A 21,662-nucleotide genomic window follows, 5' to 3' on the forward strand; every position below is an offset into this window, starting at 1 on the left:
GATCAGCCAGCACAGAGAGGTCCAGAGGGCTGCAGGAACCGGTGTAAAGTCGGTGCATGGCCAGAGCTGGGATTGAACTGGGGTCTGCCAAATGCCAGGGCTGCCCACTCCCTTTCCCACAGTGCAGCCTGTTCTGTTCTTCGGAGGCCTGGCCCCACCGCACTGGAACTGGCTGTGTGCTGCTAAGTGTTTAACAAGGAGGCTGGGAGGCCGGGGGGTGGAGGGGTTTGCCGTGAATTGCAGCGCTTGCCATCTCTGTGGTGTAAATCCTCCCATCGTGGCCAATTTCAAGCTAGCAGCCTGACATCCCTGAATGCACAGTTGGGACGAGATGTGCATAATCAGCCTGGGAGAGCCACTTCTAGCTGGCTCCAGCACAGCCTCAGCCCTGGGACAGCCAACGCGTGGGCCACCAGCCGGGCCTCATGTCAGGTGGGGGCTGCTGAACCCCGGGGGCACCATCTCCCCCACCCCTGTGCACCTCAGGGACTCAGCTCTTCCTGGTTGTCGTGGGGTCCCTGGATGACTGGCACTGTGGCCGGACAAAGGCCAGCTTCTGACTCTTTAAGGGGGATAACCTGTCCTCTTTCCAGAAACTTCCCCTCTGCTCTCTCACCCCTACGGAACCCTGGATATCGCAGGAGTAGCTCATGGGGCCTGCGGCACTCGTTTGATGTCAGAGACAGCTGGGCCTAGTAGCTCTCGCCTCAAAGCCTGCCGTTGAGACAGCTGGAAGCTGGCAAGTCTTCCGGAGGGGGCACGGCTCAGGGTCTGGGCTGACCCGGCACCTTCTTCACCCCTTCATCTCCTATAGACACAAGGACTCCTGGCAATGCAGGTGGGCTGCCATGCCCAGACTCAGCGTTAATGGGTGCTGGGGTACCGGGAGGGCTTGCCTGGGGCAAAAGACCCGGCTGTGGGTCGCCTCTGCCTCCCCCAGCGTCCGCTGCTGGGTCTGTGACAAGGCAATGTGATCCTGTCCGTGGGGCTGCTGTGGGCTGGGCACCATCAGAACCACCGTAGCTGGGAGTATTTTGGCAACTCGGGAGTTGCCGGTGAAGGAGAGCAGCCAGACAGGATGGAGGGAGCGTGGGCTTTGGGGTCAGGCAGATCGGTTAGAGTTCAGTGCCAGCATACTGCATGCCCCCTCTGCTGGAGCTTTGGGCAAGTGCCTTGGCCTCGAAGAGCCTCATTTCCTCTTCTGCACATTGGGATCGTAACACTCACCTGTTAGGATTGCTCTGAGGGCCACATCCGACCACAGGGTAAAGAGCTCTCGGGCCAGCCCCTCCTCCCGGGTCATCAAAACCCCGTGAGGCTTTAGCCATGCGGGCCAGGGCTCCGGAGTGAGACTGAGTGAGCTCAGCTGGGAGCCTGATGCCCCCACTAGTCACTGTGACCTCGGTTTGCTCAGCTCTACACTGGGGATGCTGTATGGATTAACAGGCCTCACGTGGAAAGCACACGGGCCCATGCTTAGCAGGTAGTAAGTGCTCCAAGCATGTTAGCAGCTGCGATGCTTGTTTCTGGTTTGCTCTGGGCCCCGTGGCTGGCAAGGCCCACTGAGTCTAGAATAACTAGAAGGAGTCTAAGGCTGTTCTCCAGACCCTCTCCCAGCTGGGGAGGTTTGGCAGGTGGGTCAGAATATTCTGGCCTGGCGTGTCCAAGCACATCTTTGCTGGCTCTGCCCAGCCAAGGCCCCAGGCTTTTAAAAAGAGAGGCTTTCTCGTTCCCAGTAGACGGGCCTTCTACCCAGTAGACGGGCCTTCTACCGTACCCTGGCTGATGCTGGGCCGCCAGCAGAAAATCGCCCTCGAGGCAATAACCTTGGCCGCGCGTCACCTTGGGTTAGCTTGGACACCCAGGCAGGAGGAGCCCTTACCCAGCCAGACCAGGTGCACGAGCTGCTCCAGGCCCTCGATCTTCTCAATGATGTTATTGTCCAGCTGTAGCTTCCTCAAGTTCTCAAACTGCCAGAGGCTGTCTATGCGGAGGATGTCTGAAACAATCGGAGGAGGTGCCTTGGCTGGTCCAGGCCTCGGGTTAGAGTTCAGTGCCAGCATACTGCAGAATCCAGATGGCCAATGCTAACCATACAAAAGGCCCCCCAACAACACCGCCTTGCCCTGGAGGACTCGGGTGCCCTGGGGATGCGGGCCAAGCGCCCAGGAGTCTCCATTAGTGCATAGAGGGCAGTGATCGGGGCTCCTGCTCAGGACCTCGGCTGGACCGAAAGGGCCTGGGGGGTGGGGGGAGGTGTAGCGGGGTCCTTGTGAAGGTGGGCAGGACCTGCCCCGGGCATGGGACTCAGTCGTGCTGCCTCTAGGCCCAGCTGGGGAGCTGCCCAGGAGACTGTAACACCTTGGGACACAGTGTCCTTCCTTCCACAGTATGACAAATAGAATCAAGGCTGCGGGGTGAAAGCCTGTACCACCCACCCCTTGTGCGCTGTTGGTGAGGGCGTCAGCCATTTTGGAGGGCAATTTGGCCAAGTTTCCTGAAATATGTAATGTCCTTGCCCTCTGACGTGCAAAATTTCTCTATTTTGAATCTGTCTGTAAAGACACACTTGGGTATGTTGCCCAAAGAAACACCTATAGGCACATGAGAGGCAGAAAGATGGGGGGACCCCAATGTCCACCCATGGGGAGTGGGATAAGTCATCCATACAACAGGCAGGTTCCTGATGTCACTGAAGCACCTGACCTGTGGTCCCTTCAGAGGCATACAACCAACTCACTCCTTTTGCTCCTCATGCCAGGCCGAGTTCGGTTTCTGTTACTGACAGCCCGAGAAGTTCTGAATTACGCTTAAGTATAAATACGTATACACCGTGTAACGTAAAATTCTAGAGGCCTAAATTTGTCCCGTTTTTTCTAGAAGCCATAATAGCCCTGTTGTGTATCTGCCCCTTTTATCTCTATTTGCTTCTGTAATGATTTCGAAAACTTAAAAAATTAGACTACACTTATGAAAAGAACTGAAAAAAATATAGAAGTGAAAGGGGTAAAAGAAAAAAAAAAGTACATTTAATAACCACACATTGGGGGCAGCGGTTTCAATATTCATTCAGAGGGGCAGGGTTTACCACGGGGTTGTGAGGGCCTGGGGGAGGCCGATGTCCCTCCTGGGTGCCCTCCCCAAGCCAGGTGTGGGTGGGGATGGGTGGACAGCATTACTCTGACCCAGGGCCCTGCCTCTGCCGGGTTCCCGGGGCCAGGTGAGACTGGTGTCTGTTCCCAGCTCTCTGGGGCCAGATTTCCCAGAATGATACCAGCCACCATCTCCACCTGCGCTCTCAGATGCCTCTGGATTTTCCAGAAGGCTTTCTGGCCCTGGGCTCAGCCTGACAGCTCTTGCCTATGGCCACAGCTGACTTCCACAGCTCCCACACTCTGGGTGCTCTGCCTTGCACACGTGTGTGCGGGCTTTTCCCGAGGCGTCAGCCATTCGCGTGGAAAAGCCAAACAACACAACAAAACCCAGGACATATTTGACAGCTCTAAATGAGTTACCAGCATGACAGGACTGCCCAAAGAGTCCATTTAATCTTCAACATAGACATGGGATCCGCCTTCACTGTGCCCGGCTTGGTCTTAGCCTGTTGTCATTATTCCCTGGATCACAACTGTCTCACTTGTCTCCCTGCTCTGGCCCTGAGGCCCCCTACTCTATCCTCCTGCAGTCGGTGGGATCTTATGTAAACCTAAGTCCCAGCCTGTCCCTCCTCTGCTCAGGACCCTCCCAGGGCTCTCACCTCACTCGCCATAACAGCGAAACACCATCTCTTGGCCCCCAAGGCTGATGCTAGCTGACCCCACCACCTCTCTGACAAGTCTCCATACAGGACTGCCTGTCTCAGGGCCTTTGCACTGGCTGCTCCCTCTGCCTGGAATGCTTTCCCCCAGATCTCCATGTGGCTCTTTCCCTCACTTCTTTCTAGTCTTTGCTCAGTTGTCACGTTCCTTTTTTTTTTTTAATATTTTATTTATTTATTTGACAGAGAGAGAGAGAGCAGGAACATAAGCAGGGAGAGTGGGAGAGGGAGAAACAGGCTTCCCGCCGAGCAGGCGGCCCGATGCGGGGCTCGATCCCAGGACCCCGGGATCTGACTGAGCCACCCAGGCGCCCCAATTGTCACGTTCTTGATGAGGCCTCTGACCACCCAATAAAACATGGCACCCCACCCTCAACCCTTTTCTCCTCTCCTTGATTTTCCTCCATAGCATGTATTTTTAGCATACACTATCATTTCCCTTCTTTATTTTTCCCATCACCTGAATGTCAGTTCCACGAGGACAGGGCTTTTTTGTCCTTTTCATTCACCGTTGAATCCCCAGTGCCTAGAACAGCACCTGGCGTATAACAGGCATTTGGATAAATCCCAGCGCAATGAACCTTCGGCAGGGGAGGGGATAAGCCAAAGGAGGCTAACGCCCCTCAGGTGACAGCCCTTTAACCCTTTAACCCTCCCCCATCCCTGAGGTGGCTGAGGCCCAGGGTCCCTCCCTGCTCTGGGTGGTCGGCCGTGGAGACCACGCTCTGGGGAGGCCTGTGGGTTTCGTGAGGCTTGGGCCAGGGCTTGGCCTGCCTTGCCCATTGCTGTGTCCCATGGTCTCCCCAGGCTGCTGTGTTCCTTGTTGTCTCCCGGCTGAGCCGGCAGGCCAAGGGAGAAACCCAGGACAGAGCAGGCCTGTGAATCAGCCCGGGTGACTCCGCTGTGGCCCACCTGCCCAAGAAGCGCAGGCCCCTGGCCACCTCTCTCGCTCCCTCTTGCACCCCCTCTGGCCTGACTCACGGGCCCCCTTGAGTGAGCCAGGTGCTGTGCACGTGCTGCCCCGTTTTCTCCTTCCCACCAGTGCTTGAGACACACGGACTCTAATCTTCCCGTTTTACAGATCAGGACACTGGGCGCCCAGGACCGGTCTGGTCCTGAGCCATATCTTCCCACTAGGCTGTCCTGCTTCTGCTGAGGTGCCCCTCCTGTCTCCTGCCCCAGCACACAGCCCCCTGCTCCCCATGGCTCCTCCCTGGCTACGTGGAGCCACCCTCCTAGGTTCCACCTGCTGGGGACCCTGCTCCAAAGAATCCAGTGGAGTCTGACGGAAGCAGCGTGGCCTTTGGGTTCACTTAGATTTAGAGTGGGGGAGTTTGATCTCTTGTCCTATTATTCAGAATCAGGGGTGCTATGGATATGAAAGTGCTAATGACACGCCGTATTAAGCCTTAAAACACTCTGTGTCACTCCTACGCCTTCTCCCCCAGGCAGGCCCGAATGCCCATGGGGGTCCCGTGATCACAGACTGTGTGTGGAATTCTGGGGCAGAGAAGCCCGGCACGGGACGCTGGGCTGCCTGGTGCCCCCACCCCAGCCCGGGATACGCACTTTGGAAGTCCAGCCGCAGCGACAGGACATCCTTGAAGAGGATGCCCTCCTGCCTGGCCAGCTGCCCAGCCTCCTCCTGCGGGCCTTGTTCCCCCACAGCCAGCTTGAGCATGTCCTCGTCCATCACTCTCGGCTCCGCGGAGTCGTACAGCCTCTGCATTTTCCCTAAAAGACACCACATTCCTCTTCCACCGTCTGCTTCTCCCTTTGTCTGAGCACAGGATCTGGCTGGGGTCTCTTTAAGGCATTGTGGAGCATGGTGACAGTCACGGATGCTCCGGGGCCGCCTCCTCGCACTCCCCGGCCCACTGCACCTAGGGGCGAGTACTTTTGTACCAAGGCTGCTCCAGGCCTTTTCCAGCAACCATCTGCCCCCGTCCTGCCTGGCGCCCACCTGCAGGGCTGCACCCCTCGGTCCCACAACCACGGCTATGACCCTACCCCGCCACCCAGAAGACTGGCACCATGCTGGTCTCTTTGGAGCTCAGCTGGAGCTCAGCTCCCCTTATGGCCGTGGCCGTCTTCGGCCTCTGGCTTTCCTCAACCAGCCTCATTCGGTGTCTTGCCACCACCAGGATCCTTGGCAGCCCCTGCCAGGCAGGGCAGCCTGCAGCTCTCCTTCTCTGAGAGACTCCCCACAGCTCCCCACAAGCTGCTCAGGGCGTGGAGATTGGCGGACACTGACCCAAGCTGGCCATTCCTGTTCTCCCCCTGAGAAATGTGAACTTGGGGCAGCAGGATGAAAGTCCCATCAGAGCCGGCTGTGTGAGCCGGGGGGGAACTGGGGGGTCACCGGCTAGCCAGACATGCGGATAAGCAGAGAGGACAAGAGGAAGATGAGGCAGATGGACAGAGAGAAACAGAAATGGGAACCGAGGTGAGGCAGAAAATAAGACAAAAGGGCCGACAGACTGACACAGTCTTTGCTGACTTTCCTGCCCCTAATGACCCTAATTCCACACCCTGTGAGAGCTTCCTGACTTCTCACATTAAATCTGATTTTACTTAAACTGAGTCCAGTAGGTTTCTGCTGCTAATGGGCCAAAGGATCTGGCTGAGACTCTGCAGGCAAACGGCTGACCTCAGGATGCTGTTCCTGGCTGGACAGAGCCACAGCCCCGGGAAGCCTAGGCACCGTGACTTCATTCTCATCCTTACCAGCCTAAGAGTAAGAGCATCCAGAAGGGTTGGACCCTTCTGGGAAGGCACACTCTATGGGAAACTCCCAGATTCTGCCTCCTGAACCCTCTGGAAACGAAGTCCTCCCTTCTACTTCCCACCCCTGTTTCTCTCCTCCCTGCTGGCTTCACCATCTACCTTTGCCCTCTTGGTCCCCGACGCCCAGGCCTCTTCCCTGATGCTGGGCAGTCCCTGTATTATTCCACTGTGTGCTGCTGGAGAGACTCCTGGTGTTGGGGTGATGACGTCCACCGCAGACTGGGGTGGGCCCAGCAATCCTGCCACCTGGTCTTAGAAACTGCCACTGCCCTCCTCCGCCCGCCCCCACCATCCACTTGGATGCAGCTTATATAAATATGCATCTGCCATTTCTGGGCTGTCCGTGATCAAATGTCCCTGTGCGTCTAATTGTCGTGTGTCCTTTCCTTCTGCCCCTGAGGAGCCAAAGCCTCCCCTAGCCCCACTCCCACTCCCAAGTGCTACCCCCACCTTGCCGCTTCTCCACCTGCTCCTTCCGCCTTCCCACTCTCCAGTCTCTCAGCACTGGCTCTGACTCCTTAGAGTGAATGAGTCAACTCCCAAAGATGTTTCCAGTCCTCCCCCTCTTTACATCTCCCCGCTCTTTTGAAACATTTTTTCCTAAGATTTCCCATACCCTGACACCAACTTGCCTTTGGGGAAATTTTAATGTGCAGTATTTGGCAGATGTTACCTGCAAAAGTGTTTGTGCTTTCTCAAAGAAAAGTGCTGTACTTTGGGAAATGCTTCTTAATTCCGATTTCAAAACTGTAACTGACTTCTCATCACTCCCACTTCATCTAGGCCTGGCACCTGGGACGGATCAGGCTTGCTTTCCGTCAAGCCCACAATCACTACTCAGTGTGGAGTGGTTGTGAGGCAAGCTCTTTGTAAAGCACACGAGGGCAGGATTTGGAACCTGGGTGTGCATCCTTTGGCAACTAACCTCACCTGTCTAAGCCTTTAATTTCTCGTCTGTAAAAATGGATTAAGTCCTCCCTCCTACATTTGTTTAAGATCATTTATTCAGCCCACACACGTGTCATGAATAGCTACTACATGCCGTGAATAAAACAGATCTCCTTCCCTCGATTTCAGACGTGAATCAGATCATCATACAAATATTTAATGACAGACCATGACAAGTTTGTAGATGTAGGGAACGAGGACAGCATACATTAGGGGCACCTGGCCTGGCCAGGGGAGACAGGGCTGGGATCTGAAGGATGAGTAGGAAAGAAGGAAGAGGGAACTGCACAGCGAGGGCCCAGAGGTAGGAGAGAACAAGCCATATTCCATTCGGGCTGAAGTGAAGCAAGGGGCCTACGGGAGTTTATTATCCTAGGATCCCTGGGAAGCTCCTGGGGCTAAATAAGGGCAGTGACATGATCAGCTTTTACTTTTAAGAGGCTCACTCTGGCTGTCATACTGAGATCAGCAAGAGTCAATGAGCAGGGTGGCAGTAAGATGTGGCTGTGAGAGATCTCCAGAAGCTTGACTTATATGTAGGACTAATCATCTGCAGTTTCCAGATTAAAACCAACAAACCAACCAACCAACCAACCAACCCGGAAGCTAGTTAGAAAGGTTAAGTAAGATGCCTAAGTTAATACATCTATATGGCATATGGCAGAGGCAGGGGACCATGACTCCAGAGCCCATTCTCTTAATCATGACTCAACCGTACCCAGGGCACTGTGGATTTTCATTGTCACAACGCACAACGTTTCTCACAGCTGTTCTGGGTCAGGGCCAAGGCCCGACCACTCTTCCCCTAAAGGGAAATTATCAATAATTTACCACCCAACCTGGGTTCCTGTTGACTTGCCTGACAACAGTATTGGTGGTGAAGACCAGAGGTAGGAGACGGGGAAAGCAGCAGAGAGTTCTACACCACTGCCGATGGTGCAGCCTCCTCACGGAGAAACAAGTCCAGAATTGTCCTGTGAAGCAAAAACTTGCGATCAATTGAATCTGAAAAACATAGCCCCTACTGGCCATGGATTACTAAGAGAAAATCACCTATTAACTGAGTGCTTACTGGGTACTAAGTGCACCTTCATTACTTAATTGCATGTCGGCTCTGGAAGCCACTGGAGAAAGGAGTCCTAATTCCCTCATTTCCCAAAGAGGGAAACTGAGGCCCGGGAGGGGAAGGAAATTGTCCAAAGTCGTACAATGAGCTACCGAGGAGAGAGAGGAATGGAACTCTATACAGCACCAGGTGAAGAATACAAATAAAGAACAGAAACAATTTTATGACAGTTTAAGAGGATGGATATAAGGGTTAAATACTCGAAGAACTTATCAGTGGACCGGGTACCTTTGTTTCGATAAAAGGAATCAGGCCAGGAGGTCGGCGGATGGAGCCCCTAAAAAAAAAATCCCTTCGGGCCCTGCTCCCCGAGGAAATGCGTCCTTAGCATTTCTTTCTCATCCACAGGCCTGAAAGCCCAGGGTCTCAGCGCGGCCGTGAAGTGGCTGGCCGAGAACCTGTGTGCTCGTTTTACAGGTGAGGAGGGCCGGGCCGACTCCCAGAAAAAAAGGTCAGAGGAAAGCGTTAAGTCGATGATCTGTCTGCCCCTGCGAGTCCTCCCGCGGTCTCCGCTCCAAGGTCTCACCCTCTCAAGCGCCCGCCGCCCGACCGCTTCCACGCAGAGGACGCTTCGCCCGGTTACTAAGGGAACCAAGCGCGGCCAGTCGGTTGCTAAGGGGAAGTCGCGTGGTAGAGACACCCTGGGTGAAAGTTGACGGTCACGTGATAGCATTTCTTGGGTGGGGAAATACTCCTACCACCAACCAGCAGTAGAAAAAACAAACGTTTCTCCAATCAGCACTTTCTATGGGCAGGGATATTAGTAGCCCCGCCTCTTCTCCGGCCCCCTACTTGAATGATTGACTCGTCTCTTGCCCAATAATAGTAAGGATTCGCTAGATTGACCAAAATATAGCTGAATCAAAACACACAGAGTCTCGTTCGGAGGCGGGCCAGGGAAGGTGCCGCTACGCCTGACGGAGATTCCTGTGACCTAGCTCGCAGCTCCGCCCAATGGGGGCGCCGCGGGGTAGGCGTGGCTTCGCGAGGGAGGCGTAGGGGCCAATCGGAGAAGGGCTAGGCAGACTCTGCCCAATAGGGACGCGACAAGGGGTGGGGTCAGGGGCCGGGCGTTCTGCGTGCGGGAGGGTGGGGCGGGGGCAAGTGTCAGTCAGGTCCGGAGTGCGACGGGGGACAGCGGGGCACCGGGCGGCTGACAGGGGGCCCGGGCCGCTACCGTGTTGTCCGCTCAAGATGGAGTTCCTCCTGGGGAACCCGTTCAGCACCCCGGTGGGGCAGTGCCTCGGTAAGGCCGCGCGAAGGGTGGGCCATCTGGGTGGGCGACGGTGGCGACTGACGGGGTTGGTGAGGACCGCGGGCCTTCGCCGGGCACCGGTGCCACCCCACGGGCCGTCCGGGCATCCTTGCCGTCGGGTGTCTGCCCACGGGCTGCCTGGGCCTGCTCACGGCGCCGGTGCCACACTGCCAGGCGGCTCCCCGAGGCCCAGCTTGGACTCGGAGATGCTCCGCGCGTCCCTCCCGATCCGGGCCCAGCCCCTCCCGGCTCGTGGAGGTGGTGCGGGCTGCTGGGGTCGGCTTGCCTCCTCGCCTGGTGGGAGATGCCACCGAGTGCGCCCTCATCCAGGCCGACGGTCTCGCTGCCACTGCCGCCAGGACCTAGTTCTCCCACACCCGTCTTCCTCCATCCTTGTCCCTCTTTTCAGTACCAGCAGCCCTCAGACCGGGCACCCTCCCAGAGAATACTCCCTGCTCTGAGACTTGCTAATTAGAGCTGCAACTCAGCTAGGCTGTGGGAGGGACTGGGATGGGGGGAACGGTTCCCAGAGGGTGATTATCTTGCCAGGGGGGTGGTATCCCTGCACTGCCTCTGGGAAAGAAGGGAGGCCGTGTTATTTAATGATAAGAGCTCTGGACTGGGAATCAGGAAGCCTGGGCTCCAGGAGGGGTTTTGCAGTGACTCTTCCTATATGACCTTGTGCAAGTCACCGGTCTTTCTGGTTTGACGTTTTCCCTGTCTGTCAAATGAGGTGTTTGGAGGTGAGATGCGCTAGGTCCCTTCAAGTTCTAAAGTTTTGATATTCCTTAGTCTCTGCATATTGACTATTGCTTATCTGCTGTGCTAAATTTGCCCAAAGCTGAAGTCTTTTGGTGACAGCGTAGAGAGAGGGGTACTCCTTAGTACCTGTTAATCCTATATGGGGGCTCTGGGCACCTGGAAAAGGGCACCAGAGATGACTGGTATCCTGAGTAAGGAAAAACCCAAGGCTATGTGAATGAACACCAGAATGACCCCACTGTATGGGGTTTCTTTACTAAAAAAGCAACTTGCCTTTTCACCCAAGACAGGAACTTTTGCCAACTGATTAGCAGAGAATGTTGATTGGTTTCTTTTAAAACTGGGTTCCTCCTGGTTGGTGGAAGGACTGGTAAAACGTCTCTTGAGTGGGGACCTTTGGTGTCCTTCTGGACCTGGCTAGTTTAGGCTGTAGTGATTTGTTTATTTTCTGATTTACTTATTACTTTCTAGCTTACTTTGCAGCCGTTAATGGGGTCTGGGAAGTTATTGAGGCCTCTTCTGTTAGCTAACTGCCATTTGGGAGCCTTGCTTTTCTTTGTGGTGTAAGGTCTTTGATAAGGGATGATGGACACTGGGCCTGGGGTGAGTCTCTTCCCACCTTTACAGACTACCGTGTGTATGTAGATTTTCTTCCTCCTTTCCTTTCCTCAGGTGCTCTTTCTTTTCCAAAACCACATTTCTCAGTTGGGTATTGAATCCCAACCAGTTATTGGAGGGAGCTGGTAAACTTGAGGGGATTTGTTTTCTTTTCTGTCTCCTTTACAATAGGAAGCGCCACACCTTGGAAGTGCCAGGGTAGCTGGTGAGGGGTAGAAGTTAAAGGACCTTTAAAAATACACAAATATTAGGGATGTGGGGGTACATATGAGTGGAAAGAGCATGATGCTTGTCAGGAAGGCCTGAGTTGAGTTTTGCCTTACCCATTTTTTGCTGCGTGACCCTAGAAAATTGTGTGACCCTTCTGAACCTTAGTTTGCTGAGAGAGAGAGAAAGAGAGAGAGATTCATACTCAGAGTAGTACAGTTTAAGTGAGATGACAGTTGCCGGGGACATAGTAGAGGCTCAATAAATTGTAGCTGTCACTGTTAACAACAGAATAGTTAAGTTAGGGAGAGGATATGGGGGGCAACTGGCCCGTCTGTGACCTGTGAAGGAACAGGCCCCAGCAGTGCCAGCCCTTAGAACAAGACACTTGACCCATGAAGAGAATGAAGCCTCCTGATTGCCAGTTGGTCATCAGGCAGGGCCCAGCTGATTTCACGGTTCAGATAAATTAGAGGATGGAAGGAGGTTCTAATGTATATTCCGTACCGTTGTGACGAAGTGTAAAAGTGATTTTCATGGCATTTAGTATTGTTAGTATTCTTTTAAAAGTATTGCCAGGCGATTCACGGGAGAGAAGGGAGACGGAAATAAAACAAAGCTGATGAGTAAAAGCAGCAGCTCCAGCTTACACAGAGCAGATCTAGAGCTATTACTTGCTTCATACAGCTGCTCTGTGGAGTAAGTTTTGTTGTCCTTCCCACTTTAGAGATGGGGAAACTGAGGCTCAGAGGAGTGAAGCCACTGCTCAGCTGGGAAGAGGGAGAGCTGAGATTTCCTAGCTGTCCTGGTCCTCAAGGGATTTCTGGTGTCGAGAGAGAGAGAGAGCAGAGATGCTTGGAGTAACGATCACTAATAGAAGGCCACTGCCTAGTTGAGTGCTCAGTTGAGTAGGGGGGATTGTTAGTGCTCTTAGGAGTCCAGAAGAATTCAGAAGAGCTGGGGAGATAGGACTGGCTTCCTGGAGTCTGAGGGCTGCTCACGAGGGTGGCTGGGAATTCCACAGGCAGAGAGGAGGACACCCCGTGCCTGGGGACAGGTACATGAGGCAGGGAGGGGGGTGTGGGCACATCTATGTTCACCAGTCTGAGTAGAACAGAGGTGGTGGTGGGGACAGTGGCAAGCTGGGTTTGGGCCCAGGATAAAGCCCTGTTCTTGGGGGCGGGGGGTGATGTCAAAGATGACATTGCTTAGCTGACTCCAACTTTTAGCTTCCCTGGCCCTCATTTTACCCACTCATAAAATAATATGTCTCAACGGCTGCTTAGGGCTTGCACTGAAACAAGTCCACCAGCCCAGTTCAGTCGGCCTTCTGAGTGCCCATGGGTGCCAGGCTCTGGGATACAAATGTTTCAAAGCTGCTCTCAGGGAGGCTTCAGTAGAGGTAACATGTTCACCAAAGGTGTGCTAGAGCTGCAAAGCGTTAGGCTGGTAGTCTCAGGGCTTGGTCATTATTACTATTACCATTTTGTTGTGGTTTTATATCTTTATCTGACAGTCTGGTTGGTTCTCATCTGCATTAACTGTAGATTTTTGAAAGGGATGACAGGTACATAGGTAACGAATGTACAGAGCTTATTTGGTGAATCTTCCTCTTCATTATGTTTTTCTGGACAGCTGCACACACTTACGGTATGGGACTTTCCTTATTCCTTTGGCCCAGACAGCTTTGTTGAGCCTGGTGTCAGTGTGCACATCTGGAGTTCTCACCTCCCTCCTGGCAAATTTCTGGATCTCTTTGAGTGTCCAAGGGCACGCTACTTGAAACCCACTGCGCGGATGTGCTTGTGAAGGTCTGTGAAGGTCGACGGCGTTTTCTCCGGTCAATGCCTCGTTCATGGTAGAACGGCCCTTCTTCTCACCTGCTTTGTGGGAACCGTTCTGCTGGGCCCAGGTTGGAAAGGGGGAGGGTAATTATTACTCTCTTTCATGCTTGGGGCCTCACACGGACATTCTAACCTGGTGCTATTAGGTTGAAGGTGCAGCTAAGCCCACAGTCTGACATAGTTACCTGTGTATTCTTGTAGCCATCCTCACTGTCCTTCTGGAAGGTGGTTCCCAAGTAGAATGCATGATTTAGAGCAGAATGAGCAGTAGTATGAGAGGCTAAGAAGTGTGGAGGAAGAAAAAGTACGGCCTTTTATTTCTGGATTTTCTCTTCTGAAACAAATTTCAAAAGGTTACTGCCTTAATCTAAACCCTCCATGACCACTGGGGGTTGGATATCACATACTAGGGTTCCCCCAAGTCCGGTCCATGGTGCTCTGCAAGTGGTGACAGTTGCTTGTATTGGCTGGAACACGGTTTCACATTATCCTTTTTCCAAGAGTAAAGTTTGGATTCACTTAAATGAAAAAGATTAGAGACTAGTTCCTTAATTCTGATGGGAATACTGTGCAGGGGGTGAGGTGCGTGCAGGGAGGATGATCTATTACTCGATGATCTATTACTCTCTTCATGGTTCAGCTTTCACAGGCAGTAAGAAGCAGATACTCTGTTGCAGAGTTTGTGCTTGTAGCTTGGTCAGAGTTGGACAGAAAGTGCTTCCTAGTGTCCTGGGAATGCCAGGTGTTCCACAGCCTGGCTATTTGTTCCAAGAATAATTAGTTCTCCCTCAGATTGCTATTGCACTTGGCAATTCGCCAAGCCCTTTCACCTCGGTCATTTTGTGTTTGCATCCCCGTGCCATACACAGGAAGACAACTGAAAGCAGCTTAAAATTATTATTTATTTATTTATTTATTTATTTATTTTTTAAGATTTTATTTATTTGACAGAGAGAGACACAGCGAGAGAGGGAACACAAGCAGGGGGAGTGGGAGAGGGAGAAGCAGGCTTCCCGCTGAGCAGGGAGCCCGATGCGGGGCTCGATCCCAGTACCCTGGGATCATGACCTGAGCCGAAGGCAGATGCTTAACGACTGAGCCACCCAGGCGCCCTATTTATTTATTTTTTTAAAGATTTTATTTATTTATTTGAGAGAGAGAGTGAGAGAAAGAGCACAAGAGGGGGGAGCGGGAGAAGGAGAAGCAGACTCCCTGCTGAGCAGGTAGCCCAATGCGGGACTCGATCCCGGGACTCCAGGATCATGACCTGAGCCGAAGGCAGTCGCTTAACCAACTGAGCCACCCAGGCGCCCAAGCAGCTTAAAATTATTAAGCACCTACTGTAGGCAACTTCTATATGCGGGATCTCATGTAATACTCACAGTATTTAATTATCTGAGTGTTACTGTTGTCCTGTATTGCTTCGAAGGAGGCTGAAGGTCTGAGAAGTTAGGAGACCGGTGTAAGGTCTTGTGCCAGAGTTAAGCCTGGAATCTTCTTCTGAGCCAGTGCTCCTCCTTTGCTGCCATGTTGCTTCTTGCTCTGCAGACCTCATGATTCAGGGTCAGCAGAATCACCTGGAGGGCTTGTTAAAACAGATTGCTGGGCCCTACTTTCAGAGTTTCTGATTCAGGAGGTGTAGGCTGGGGCCTAGCATTCTACATTTCTAGGTTCCCAAGTGATACTGCTGCTGCTGGTCCAGGGACCACACTTTGAGAACTATTGTTCCAGATGAAAAGTTCTGCTCCCTTAATCTCTTCTTTATCTTTCGTCAAACAGTAAATATGGGTTTTCTTTTCTTTTTTTTAAGATTTTTAAAAATTTATTTGAGAGAGAGCACCAGCTGGGGGAGGAGCAGAGGGAGAGGAAGGAGCAGACTCGCTGTTGAGCAGGCAGCCTGATGCAGGACTCGATCGCAGGACCCTAGGATCATGACCTGAGCTGAAGGCAGACGCTTAACCGACTGAGCCATCCGGGCACCCAGATGTGGGTTTTCTTATGGATAGACTATAAATGGGGTTATTTAGAAATCTGTCATCTATGGCTCTATATCATCTCTCTGTATATATCAGACTAAGTGTTTACCAGGATGCTCAGTTTAGTAAGGGAGCTAAGACAGGTACCTAAATCAGATACGATAAAAAGTGGGGGCATTAGATTGGACAGATAAATGAAGTAAGAGAGTGGAGGATGGAAGGGGTTATTACCTCCAGTAGTAACAGTAAAAGTTTACTGTGTGCGGGGCGCCTGGGTGGCTCAGTCGTTAAGTGTCTCCCTTCCGCTCAGGTCATGATCTCAGGGTCCTGGGATCGAGCCCTGCGTTTTAGGGCACCCTGCTCAGCGGGAAACCTGCTTCTCCCTCTCCCACTCCCCGTGCTTGTGTTCCCTCTCTCGCTGTGTCTCTCTCTGTCAAATAAATAAATAAAATTTTAAAAATATATATATATTTAAAAAAAAAAGTTTACTGTGTGCTACAGACTCAAGTAGGTGCTTTCTAGATCTTACAGTCTTTTAATCCCCACAAGAATACAGTGAGTAAGGTACTGTGTGAACTCCCATTTTGCAGACGGGGACCCTGAGGCAGAGAAGGTCACACAGCTAGTAGGAAGGGAGCTGGAGTAGAATCCAGCATTCTGGCTCTGGGACTGGTGTGCTGTTATGCTCTGCTCCCCTCAGCCAGGGAGGAGGAGCACCTGAGGAAGGAAGGAAGAACTCAGGAAGACTCAGGAGGCCGTGGCCACTGAGCACAGCTTTGATGGATGGGTAGGGATGGAGAAGGAGGCTTGGAGGGCTCTCTCTAGGCAGAGACAGGAAGCAGCCTGAGCAAAGGCTGCTATTAAGTGAGGGGAGGGCATAACAGGATCAGTTCTATTGACAGCAAGGGAGAGTGGTGGAAGGTAAGACTGGAAAGGCAGGCTTAGATCTAATGGTGGGGGGCTTCAAATGTTGGCCAAGTAGTTGGGGCTCTTTCATTGGTGGCCCTGGGGAGTCAGGAAGGATTTCTAGGGAGGAGAGTAGCAGGGATATTGTTACAGAGACAGGGAGGTTTCCCCTTGGAAGTCACCAAAAGGTCATTCTTCTCTCTTCCCATCAAAGCCCCCATCTGCGCGGAGCGGGGGGTCCTCCAGGGGAGTCAGGAGCGGGCACTGCCATTCCTGCGAGGTCTGGGGCAGGGCCCTTCCTATGTGCCCCGGTCAGAGAGGAGAAGTGCTGAGGCAGGTTGGTGGACCACGGGAAGAGGCCTGGGGTTCTGAGAGCCTTTGTCCTTAACTGCCTGGACAGCTTATGAAACACCGGTCATGTGGTGAGGGTCAGCCTGCTCCTTGTCCTGCCCTGCTTTCCATGTGCAGGAACAGGATCGCACTCACAAGGGCTTTGCTCAGGGGCTGTCCTTGCTTAGAGTGGGCTATTTGGGGTATTAAACATTCTCTGTAGAATTGCCATGTAGACAGTTTGAAAAATGCACAAAAAAATGCAAAGGAGAAAAAAAAATCACTATAAAAGGCTCTCTTACAAACTCATTGAGATTCTTATTTCTTGTAATAAGTGGAAGGGGTGGAGTCCTTGTGTATTTCACCCTACATTTTTCTCTTGGATGGCAACATTGTATAAGTTCTCTTAGCATATTTCTGTGTAATCTACCTGTTTTTTCTTGGTGGGGGAGGGGCGGATAAACAGTGAAGAAGAGAATGTAAGTAAAGTACCCAGAGGAGCTTTAGTTAAACGTTATTGTTCTTTTTTTTTTTTTTTAAAGATTTTATTTATTTATTTGAGAGAGAGAATGAGAGAGAGCACACGAGAGGGGGGAGGGTCAGAGGGAGAAGCAGACTCCCCGCCGAGCAGGGAGCCCGATGCGGGACTCGATCCAGGGACTCCAGGATCATGACCTGAGCCGAAGGCAGTCGCCCAACCGAGCCACCCAGGCGCCCAAACGTTATTGTTTTTGACCTAGTGGATATATCACTGAGAATTTTTAGGCTAATCTAGTAGTCTGCAAAGATATAAATAACATTCAGGCTTTTTTTTTTTTTTTTCCCCCTGACCCAGCTTGTTGTGGCTAGGAGAGGGGCCTTTAAAAAAACCATTTTCAGGGGCACCTGGGTGGCTCAGTCAGTTAAGCGTCTGCCTTCGGCTCAGGTCACGATTGAGCCCCGCAATCGTGCTCCCTGCTCAGCAGGGAGTCTGCTTCTCCTTCTCCCTACGCCCCTCCCCCTTGCTGTCCTCTGGCTCACACTTTCTCTCAAATGAATAAATAAAAAATCTTTAAAAAATAAAAATAAAAAATAAAAAGACCGTTTTCAGACTTGGTGCCAATTTTAGTGCTCCCACCAATCCTTCTGACCTGGCAGAATGTCTTTGATCTTCTCCCTCCAGTCGGCATGCCTGCTTTCTGGCAGCATGTGCCGCCTCCCCCTCCGGGAAGCTTTCCTAGACCACCCTGTTTATGGTCCTATGTGAACTCACAATGTTTGTTATCTCTATTGGCTCTTTCCTCACCTATAAAATAGCAAATTCCTTAACTTTCCAGGGTTTTGTGGCGATTAAATGAGAGAATGTGTGTGAAGTCCTCAACACAGTGTCTGTCATTCAACTGCTATACTCAGACCTGTTGATTGCTTCCATCCTGCCTGGTACAGTTTCCTGAGGTTATTTATTGTACGTCTTGTCATGTGTTTATTGCCTTATCTTCCGAATGAGACCGGAGGCTCCCCACGGCAGGATGCGTACTTTCTATTTCCTTATGACCTTTACAGAAAGTGGCGGAGTATGCTCTGCACAGGGGCTCACTCCAAAGGTTCTTTTCTATCACTCTTATTTTTTAGCATCTTTCAAAGCTCAAAATACTGGCCATCATTTCCTGATCCTTCAACATCCTCCAGACATCCTGTCACACACATTATCTCATTAAAATATTTTTTTTCTGAAAACTCCTCTAAGTCAGTGGTATTATCTCTATTTTACAGACGAAGAAATGGCTCAGAGGAGCCAAGAAACTTGCCCAAGTTTCAGTGGTTCAGGGTCGTCCGAGCCGTTTTCCACAGGCAGGGAGTCAAGCTCTAGGGCTTTTGTTCGCATTGCCTTGCAGACAGCAAGCCTGGTCTGTTTCCATTTAGACAAGAAGGGCCCTTAACTGATTTCACGTGGGAATTCCACGGAACTAGCATCAGTTCCATCAAGGAATTCTAGAGCAGTAGGGATGCCTGCTGGCCTCTCTCTGTTCTCTTCCAACATGTGGCAGTTTTTTGTTTTGGAGTGGAGTCAGTCCCGTCTCTGTCTTTAGTGTGACTTCCCTGTGTGAATTCATTAACTGTTGTAATACTTACTTCTCTGATTTGTAAACAGGGAAGGGGTGTGTATGTGACAAGAATACATCTTACAGGGCTATTAAGAGGATCAATGAGATACCATGCGTGAGAGCTTCCCCTGCATCATCTAGACTAAGTGTTCTGTGAGGGTACCTGTTTTTATCTGTACTTATTTATTGACTTACTTTTAAAAAACTGTGGTAAAATATGCATAACACAAAATTTACCATTCTGTCCATTTTAAAGTTCATTGACATTAAGCACATTCACACTGGTGTGCAGCCATCACCACCATCTATCTCCAGAACTTTCTTCATTTTGCCTAGCTGAAACTCTGCTTGAAATGATAGCTCCCATTTCTCCCCACATCCAGCCCCTGGCAACAACCATTCTACTTTCTGTCTCTCTGAATTTGACGACTTGCAGTATCCTCACCTCACATAAGTGGAATCACACAATATGTGTTTTTTTGGTGACTGGCTTATTTTACTTAACATAGTACCTTTAAGATTCATTCACGTTGGAACATGTTTCAGGATCTCCTTTCTTCTTAAGGCTGAATAATATTCCATCATATGTATATACTTTTATTTTTTTTAAATTTTATTTATTTGAGAGCGAGAGGGAGAGCGCACGTGCGCACGAGCAGGGGGAGGGGCAGAGGGAGAAGGGGGAAGCAGACGCCCCACTGAGCAGGGAGCCAGATGTGGGACTCAATCTCAGGACCCTGGGATCATGACCTGAGCCGAAGGCAGACGCTTAACTGACTGAGCCACCCAGGCGCCCCTGTCTATACCATATTTTATTTATCCATTCATTCATCTTTGGATACTTGGGCTGCTTCCACCTTTTGGCTATTGTGAATAATGCTGCTGTGAACATGGGTATACAGATATCCATTTGTGTCCCTGCTTTCCGTTGTTTTGGATATATACCCAGCGGCGGAATTACTGGATCATATGGTAATTCTGTTTTTACTATTTTGAGGAAGACCTACCATACTGTTTTCCAGAGTGGTTTTACATTCCCACCATTTTTTACATTCCCACCAGCAGTGTGTAGGGCCCCAATTTCTCCACATCATCACGGAAACTTGTTAGTTACTTGTTTCTTTATGGTAGCTGTCTTAATGTGTGTGAAGTGGTATCTCATTGTGGTTTTGATTTGCATTTCCCTAGTCTTTAGTGACAATGAGCATCTTTTCATGTGCGTATTGGCCATTTGTATATCTTTGGAGGAATGTGGGGTCAAGTCCTTTTGGCGGGTTTTTAATCCGGTTGGTTTTTGTTGTGGTTATCGTTGTTGAGTTTTAGGAGTTCCCCTGATAGTCAGATGTTAATTAGTACCTACATGATTTGCAAATAATTTTCTCCCATTCTCTGGGTTGCCTTTTTACTCTGTGGATTGGGTTCCGTGGATGCACAGGAGTTTTTCATTTTGATGAAGTCCAGTTTGTTTTTCCTTTTGTCGCCTGTGGCGTCATGCCCTGATTTTTCTGGAGAGTCTAACACATGCCTTCAGAACAGGGACGCCAACAGTATTAGTCAGCATGACTCTGCACCAAGAACTGGGCTAAGTACCTACGTGCATCATTTCCTTTCATTCCTGCAGCAGCCCTGCAGGTGCCATCATTCACATTTTCTAGAGCAGGGAACCAGGGCTTTGAAACTAAGTACCTTCCCTAAGGTCTGTGTGTAAGAAGTGGCAGAGCAGGGACTTGAACCCAGGTCTGTGGACTCTAGAGCCCGTGCTCCTAACCACTAAGCTGGAAAGCTCAGTAATTATTTGTGGAACTGAATGAACACAGAATGAACTTGGAGGCTGAAACTCTGGGCAGGAGTTGTCCCTAGTGCAGATGTGCCTTCATGTTAGAAATGATTCACCCAGTTCAGTCCTAGTGGGATTCAGTACACAAGTGTCCTCATCGTCCCAGCACATTTTCTGAGAGTTCCGTTAAAGGATGTGCCTTCTTCCAACTCAGTGAGGCTCTTCTTGGTCATGGAAGACCTGTGTATACTTGTGTATTTACTTTCTCTTTGGATTTGCTTTGGAACTATGGTCTTGAGGGGGGAGGGGAGAGGGGATTTAAACAGATGTTAAGTTGTCTAACTGACCAACTTGCTTTTAAGACATTACCAGCTGCTGTTTTAATCATTCATGAAGCACCAGCCTTGTAGTCTGGAAGGCACGTCAAAAATTCTGTTTCAGGTTTTGGCTTAAAATTGAGTGTAATGGAGAGAGACTGCTCTCTTCGTCTCAGAGAATTGGGCTGCACATCTTTGAGAGCTGGGGACAAGGACGGGGCCCTGTAATAGGACACTGTTGAGTTTTTTGCCACTTCTCAAAGGAGAAATCACAGAGTTCTGGCACGTCATTAGTCAAAATAGGAAATGAGGCCTGAGAAATGATGTTGCTTGGCGTTGGAAAGCAGAATTTGCTAGTGGCTTCCAGAGAGTGAGAATCCCTCATGTTAACTCTGGAAATTCTTAAACTGGCAATTCAAAGACTCACTGAATTCAAGCTAGAGGGGCATTAGTGGCATTTGGTCCAAACCCCCCATTTTTACAGGTGAGGAAGCTGAGGCCCAGGGAGGGTGGGCCTGTGCTGTTTTTACCCTGACAACACTTTGGACACCAAATGTGTGGGTTTTTGTTTTTTTTTTCTGACCGCAGCCAATTCTGACACCAACTCGGTGTCCTACAATTCAGTCCTGACCTGACTACCTGGAGTTGTTGCAGACCCTGCTGGTTAAGGGCTCAGTCCCACAAGACTTGTCCCCGATTCAGACACCAGTCCCTAGTTCCACATTTTTAGACCAGCTGGCTGTAAATTGGGGGTTCCTATGACCCCCTCCTCAGGTTAAAGAATTTGCTAGAAAGGCTCACAAAACACAGGATAAACACTTCATTTACATTTACGAGTTTATTATAAAGGATACAACGCAGGAACAGCCAAATGGAAGAGATGCATGGGGTGAGGGATGAGGGGAGGG

General features: G+C 51.0%; 2 protein-coding genes across 11 annotated transcripts in view; one reads left to right on the forward strand and one right to left on the reverse strand.

Annotated features, from left to right (window-relative positions):
* The window catches only part of DRC3 (dynein regulatory complex subunit 3), a 32,530-nt gene extending 23,239 nt beyond the window's left edge, over nt 1–9,291 (reverse strand). For 5 of the 7 annotated variants that reach the window (XR_004302655.1, XM_032431995.1, XM_032431997.1 and 2 more), the window contains exons 1-4: nt 9,205–9,286; nt 8,412–8,526; nt 5,387–5,551; nt 1,883–1,999 (exon numbers count right to left, since the gene is read on the reverse strand). Coding sequence is in view for 6 of the 7 variants with exons in the window: in XM_032431995.1 (XP_032287886.1) it covers nt 1,883–1,999; nt 5,387–5,546 (277 nt within the window). In the remaining variant the exon portion in view is untranslated. Of the gene's footprint in view, nt 1–1,882; nt 2,000–5,386; nt 5,552–8,411; nt 8,527–8,906 lie in introns of all 7 variants that reach the window. The other 2 variants (XM_032431996.1, XM_032431999.1) reach the window with 2 other exon arrangements.
* Nucleotides 9,292–9,768: 477 nt separating this feature from the next.
* The window catches only part of TOM1L2 (target of myb1 like 2 membrane trafficking protein), a 119,408-nt gene continuing 107,514 nt past the window's right edge, over nt 9,769–21,662 (forward strand). For all 4 annotated transcript variants that reach the window (XM_032432173.1, XM_032432174.1, XM_032432175.1 and 1 more), the window contains exon 1: nt 9,769–9,924. In XM_032432173.1, coding sequence (XP_032288064.1) covers nt 9,873–9,924 — 52 coding nt within the window. In that variant the 5' untranslated portion in view covers nt 9,769–9,872. The remainder of the gene's footprint in view (nt 9,925–21,662) is intronic.

The sequence above is a fragment of the Phoca vitulina genome, unplaced genomic scaffold (assembly GCF_004348235.1).
Source record: "Phoca vitulina isolate PV1807 unplaced genomic scaffold, GSC_HSeal_1.0 scaffold47, whole genome shotgun sequence".
NCBI lineage: Eukaryota > Metazoa > Chordata > Mammalia > Carnivora > Phocidae > Phoca > Phoca vitulina.